Source organism: Dama dama, chromosome 23 (genome assembly GCF_033118175.1).
Source record: "Dama dama isolate Ldn47 chromosome 23, ASM3311817v1, whole genome shotgun sequence".
Taxonomy (NCBI): Eukaryota; Metazoa; Chordata; class Mammalia; order Artiodactyla; family Cervidae; genus Dama; species Dama dama.
This window is the reverse complement of record NC_083703.1, coordinates 21504685-21510684: the sequence shown is the minus strand read 5'-3', so window position 1 is coordinate 21510684 and position 6000 is coordinate 21504685. Positions and strand designations below refer to the sequence as shown.

The 6000-nt window shown below is 41.9% G+C and overlaps 1 protein-coding gene across 1 annotated transcript in view; it reads left to right on the top strand.

Moving 5' to 3' along the window:
* Positions 1–263: 263 nt before the first annotated feature.
* Positions 264–6000, top strand: part of CCDC7 (coiled-coil domain containing 7) — a 124314-nt gene continuing 118577 nt past the window's right edge. The window contains exons 1-3 of the mRNA XM_061125652.1: positions 264–451; positions 3472–3801; positions 5484–5576. Coding sequence (XP_060981635.1) covers positions 3523–3801; positions 5484–5576 — 372 coding nt within the window. The 5' untranslated portion in view covers positions 264–451; positions 3472–3522. The remainder of the gene's footprint in view (positions 452–3471; positions 3802–5483; positions 5577–6000) is intronic.

Genomic DNA, 6000 nt, shown 5'->3' with positions numbered 1-6000 from the left:
ATGGTGTTTTAGCTCTCCAGGCCGAAAGCCCAGAAGCACCTGCGCACGGGAATCACCTGGAAGGAATCAGCTAGGAGAGCGGGCCGGGCGTGCGACTAGGGGGCGCGGACGCCCTCGCCTCTCCCTCTCCCGCAGGTGATTCTCGGCTCGCGCCGCCGGCGCTGCTACTGGGGCGACAGCGTCGTGACGTAGCGTCAACGGCCGTCGGGCGACGGCTGGCGTTCGGCGCTGGTAGCTGCTGCCGCGGGTAGTGGGAGCCCGCCCTTTCCTTTCAGCACAAATGTCCGTTTGTAAAACAGCAGGGCTGGCGTCTGCAGGATTTGCGGGCTTCAGTCCTGCAGGAAGTGCGGGAGGCTCAGAATTTCCAACGTGTTCACCTTAGAGCCAGCCTGGGCAGCGCCAGCCTACCCAGTAATCTGAGTGCCCGCAGCGTCAGCAGCTACACCGAGGGGTGAGCTACCTCCCTCGTCCTCTCCAAGCGTTTCCACTATTTTCTCTGGCAGAAGCATCCTTGTTTTTCTCTCCGTTTTCTTATCTTGATGCAGACTTTAAGGCCAGTCGTCCATGGGCTGTACCCACATCCCGCCTCCCCTCGCTCCCCCTTTTCTATAATGTCTCTTTAAAGTATCAAGGGAATCCTTGAAGGAACACCGTACATTTGTCTTCGTGGTGAAAAGTGACTGGTGGTGGTTGTTGCTCAGTCTGACTCTGTGTGACCCCGTGGGCTGTAGCCCGCCAGGCTCCTCTTGTCCATGGGATTCTCCAGGCAAGAATACTGGAGTTGGTTTCTTTGTCCTCCTCCAGGGGATCTTCCAGACCTAGGGATCAGACCCGCATCTCCTTCATTGGCAGTTGGTTTCTTTACCACTGAATCAGCATGACTGGTAGCCTTGGGTAAATTTCTGGTGAGACAGAATCAACCTCCTGGCACTGTTCAGTTCAGTTCAGTCGCTCAGTCGTGTCCGACTCTTTGCGACCCCAAGAATCGCAGCACGCCAGGCCTCCCTGTCCACCACCAACTCCCGGAGTTTACTCAGACTCATGTCCATCCAGTCGGTGATGCCATCCAACCATCTCATCCTCTGTCGTCTCCTCCTCCTCCTGCCCCCAATCCTTCCCAGCATCAGGGTCTTTTCCAATGAGTCAGCTCTTCGAATGAGGTAGCCAAAGTATTGGAGTTTAGGAGGGTTAAATGGAACAGAAGTGTAAAATTCTTAAGTATTTTCTTGTAAGTATTTGCCATATGTAACTTTTAAAAACTTATGGTGAGCTTGATGGAGTGGTTAGGTTAATTACTAGCACCTGCTGAATTTCCCATCCTTTTCTGTTGGTTTCTTAAAGTAGCCCATTATCTCTGCATTCCCGTCATCTATTTTAGGTAAACTTACTCTGTTCCCTCCTCTAAAGTGTGTTGGCCCATTGTGCCTTAAAACTCTTTTCTTTTTGTTTACGCAAGGACTTCTTCACAGCAGTTCCCTCTCAGTCATACTTTTTTCTTTCTATTGAATCATTTCAGTCAGCAAATTACTTTCTAGGACTGTGGTACCAAAGTGCCACAAATAAGGTGACTTAAAACAATTTATTAAAATTATTTTAAAATTTATTTGGTTGCGCGGGGTCTTAGTTGTGGCAAGTGGAATCTTTAGTTGCTGCAGGGAGAATCTTTCATTTCATCATGCAAACTCTGAGTTTCAGCTTGTGAGATCTAGTTCTCTGACCAGGGATTGGGGAGCACAGAGTCTTAACTGCTTGGGCCACCTGGGAAGTCCCTGAAACAATTTATTGTGAGAGAAATTTATTCTTTCACCATTCTGGAGCCTGAGTCTGAAATCAAGATGTTGGCAGGGCTATGCTCCGCTTAAAAGTTCTAGGAAAGAATCCTCTCGCTTCTTTCCAGCTTCTGGTAGATGATGGCAATCCTTAATATTCCATGGCTTGTGGCTGCACCCCTCCAATCTCTGCCCTTGTCATTTCATGGCTTTCTTCCTTGTATGTCTATGTGCAAGTGTCTTCACATTCCTTTCTTAGAGTGAAAGTGAAGTCGCTCAGTTGTGTGACTCTTTGCAACCCCGTGGACTGAAGCCTACCAGGCTCCTTCATCCATGGAGTATTCTCCAGGCAAGAATACTGGCGTGGATTGCCATTTCCTTCTCCAGGGGATCTTCCCAACCCAGGGATCGAACCCGGATCTCCTGCATTGCAGGCAGACGCTTTAACCTCTGAGACACCAGCGAAGCCCTCTTTCTTATAGTAACACCAGTCAATGGGTTTAGGGCCCACCCTAATCCAATATGATTTAATTTTAACTCGATCATATCTACAAAGACTTTTCAAATATGATCAGCTATCAAGGGTTAGGACTTGAACATGTGTTTTTAGAGGACATACTTCAGATCACAACTCTGGGACTAATCTAGGTGTAGAGTGCTTCAGACAACAGGGAACCAATGCTATTTCATCTTAATTATGCCAGTCTATCAGACAACTCCCAGGGTCAAGCACATGCTTTTAAATGTTGGGGAGGAGGCATTGTCCTGAATGTTAATCACCTTTGGACAGAGAAAAGTAGGCAGATGAAAATTTAAGGCCTGCCTTGTCTTACTTCCTTACTTATTCCAGCATGACTTTGGTGCTGCCCTGATATTGCTCTGCTGAAAGGCTATTACTTTCTGTGGAAATAATAATATGCGTAAAAGGCATGTGTTAGCTTAAGAATGGGAAAAAGGTAAAAATAAAATTTTTAAGTTTTCTAAATACATTCTTTCACTGTTGCCACTGTCTTCTTCCTGCCTTTCAGCACCTGTCCTAAATGCCCACTCATAAATCACACGTCTAGGGGTTTTTCACAGGGGTTTTAGTTGTTGCTGTTAGGAATGTTTCCCTCTCCATTTTGTAGTTTCTCCAGAGTTGATTTTGGAATTCACCATCTTCATGTCAGTTAATAATCCTGCTACCCTTTTTGTTTCTTTAAAAAATTTTTTGTTTTGTATTGAAGTATAATTAATTTATAATGTGTTAGTTTCAGAAAGTTAGCACTTAGCAAATTGATTGAGTTAGTGTGTACATACATATCTATTCTTTTTCAAGTTCTTTTCCCATTTAGGTCATTACAGAGTATTGAGTAGAGGTCCCTGTGCTATACAGTAGGTCCTTGTTATTTATTTTAAACATAGTAATGTATACATGCCAATCCTAAGCTCCAGATTTATCTGTTCCCCCCACCTTTACCTTTTGGTAACCATAAGTTTGTTTTCTGGTGATTTTGCTTCTGTCTTGTAAATAAGTTCATTTGTATGTTTTTTTTTTTTTTTTTAAGATTCTGCAGATAAGTGATATCATATGGTATTGTCTGTCTGACTTACTTCAGTTAGTATGATAATCACCATGTCCATTCATGTTGCAAATGGTTTTATTTCATTATTTTTAATCTGCCATTATTTTTAATCTGAAATCTTAATGTTTTATTCACAGGGAGGAATAGAAATTTTTCATCCATAATTCAGAAGCTAAGTAAATAACAAAATGAAGCCAGTAAAGCATCTGTTGACCTCTAGTAGTAAATTGGTAAACGTTCCAGAATTAACATTTAAAAAAGGACTATTTAATTCACCATTGTCACCTAAACCAAAGGAAAAACATAGTGCAAAATTAGCACGTGAGAAACTTGAACCGATGGTCTTAAAATCTCCACCAACAGGAGAATCCATTGTAAGGTATGCTTTGCCCATTCCATCAAGTAAGACAAAGGAGTTAATAGCAGAAGATGAACTGATCAGGAAAATTACCAAACATCTGAAAATGGTAAGATACTTGTTGATGCTTGATCCCCATAACCATTTCCAGGTTTAGTGATTTCCTGAGAAGACTCACTGGACTCAGCATATGGTCATATTGATAGCTCAGATATCGTGAAAGAAAAGGAAAATCAGCAAAAGGAAAAGGCACACGGGATGAAGTCTGCAGGAAACCAGGTCCAGGCTTCCTAGATTTCTTTACCTTTGGAGTCACACAGGACATGCTTAATTCCCCCAACAGCAAATTGTGGCCACACATGTGAAATGTATACCAGAAGAGTTTATTAGAGACTCAGTGCCCAGGGTTTCACTGGAGGTTGGTCACCTTGGTACTCTCTGCCTTTTTGTTAACTAGCTCAGTTGTATCAGATTCTTTGCGAGTCCATGGACTGCTGCACACCAGACTGCCTTGTCCTTCACTGTTTCCCAAAGTTTGCTCAAACTCATGTCCATTGAATCAATATGCCATCCAACCATCTCATCTTCTGTCGCCCCCTTCTCTCAATCTTTCCTAGCATGAAGAGTCTTTTCCAATGAGTTGGCGCTTCCCATCACATGGCCAAAGTTTGGAGCTTCAGCATATGTCCTTCCAATGATTATTCAGGGTTGATTTCCTTTAGGATTGACTGGTTTGAACTCGTTGTTGTCCAAGGGACTCTCAAGAATCTTCTCCAGCACCATGATTCAAAGGCATCAATTCTTCAGTGCTCAGCCTTCTTTATGGTCCAACTCTTACATCTGTACCTGACTACTGGAAAAGGCAGAGTTTTGACTCTACAGACCTTTGTGGGCAAAGTGATGTCTCTGCTTTTTAATAAACTGTCTAGGTTTGTCATAGACAAAGAGCAAGCATCTTTTAATTTCGTGACTGCATGTACCAAAATTCTATACTCCCTGAAGGAAAGCAGGTGTTCAGCATAAATCATACAGTTTGTACAGTGAATTTAGGGACAGTGAGCCATTATCATCAGTCAGTAAACAGTGGGAACCCTCCTGAAATACAGGTTCTGAGACATAAGCAGGTCTTTCTAAGAATAGGTCTTTCTAAGTTACATGCTTGCTCTGTTAGCTCTTCTCTGCACTTTAGAAACTCTAGCTCTCAGTGATGGGGAGGGAGGTGGTGGTAATCTCCCTTTCTCTGAGTTTCTTTTTTGCACATTGATCCAGAATTGAGTTGTACATGTACCCAATACCAAGTGAGAACAGTGAGGGATAGCACAAATATGCAAAAAGTATAGATCATCAAACTTCCAAAGTACAAGTTTGCTCAAAGTTCAAAGGGTTAGCTCAGAGAATTTCCTTTAAAAACGTATTGCCTTGTGGTCTCCATCTCTCTATTTTCCCTACTCCAAGGAAGAAAGGAAAGTCAAGTCAGATTTTGAGGAATACATTGGTGGTAAGTAAAGTTGATGCTTCAGCTGTTCATAGACTCCCTTCAGTGCAGAAATGGAAGAGTCATAGGGCCTGTCTTCATTGAGAGGAATCAAGGACTATGGCTTATACTGCTTCTTCAGGATGATATGAGGTGGGGCATGAGATGGAAAATTTAAGTGTATGGCACTGGCAGAAATAAGTCTTACTGCTAAAATGATTCTGACATGGTTGATTAAGTACATTTTTATGTTTAATGTATTAATAAATAAAATTTTTACACCATAAGTACATAATTTGCTTTGATTTTTCTCATAGGTGGTTTCTAGTTTGGAAGAAGCATATGGATATGGCACTCAAAATGGAGAAAAAGCAGTTGTGAAGCCTGAACTTGAAGGATTAACCTCTTCTGTAAGTGTATGTAATGCTAATGTAGAGACATTAATGCTGTAAAGGGCTGAGATTTTCTTTTAGAATCTGTGTATGTTCTCAGAATGAATTTGCCTTCCAGGGAAATGATCGTCTTCAGAAACCTGAAAGTACTGTACTGATTTTTGCCATCCTCTGCCAAATACTTATCTTAAAGTTTAATTAAAGCATATCTGTATCTTGAGCTTACTTTTGATGCTAATGTATCTCCTGCTTAATATTTAAGCTTTGGTTGGAGTTGATTTGCAAATGTATAGTCTTTATTGGGTTAAGAAATTATTTTTCTATTTTTTGGTTTGCTAAATAAAAGAGTCCCGAATATTGAAGAGGTTATTGAATTTTAACAAATATCTTTGTTGTATATATCGAAGTGATGTAACTATTAAGGTGATTCCATTTTATAAGT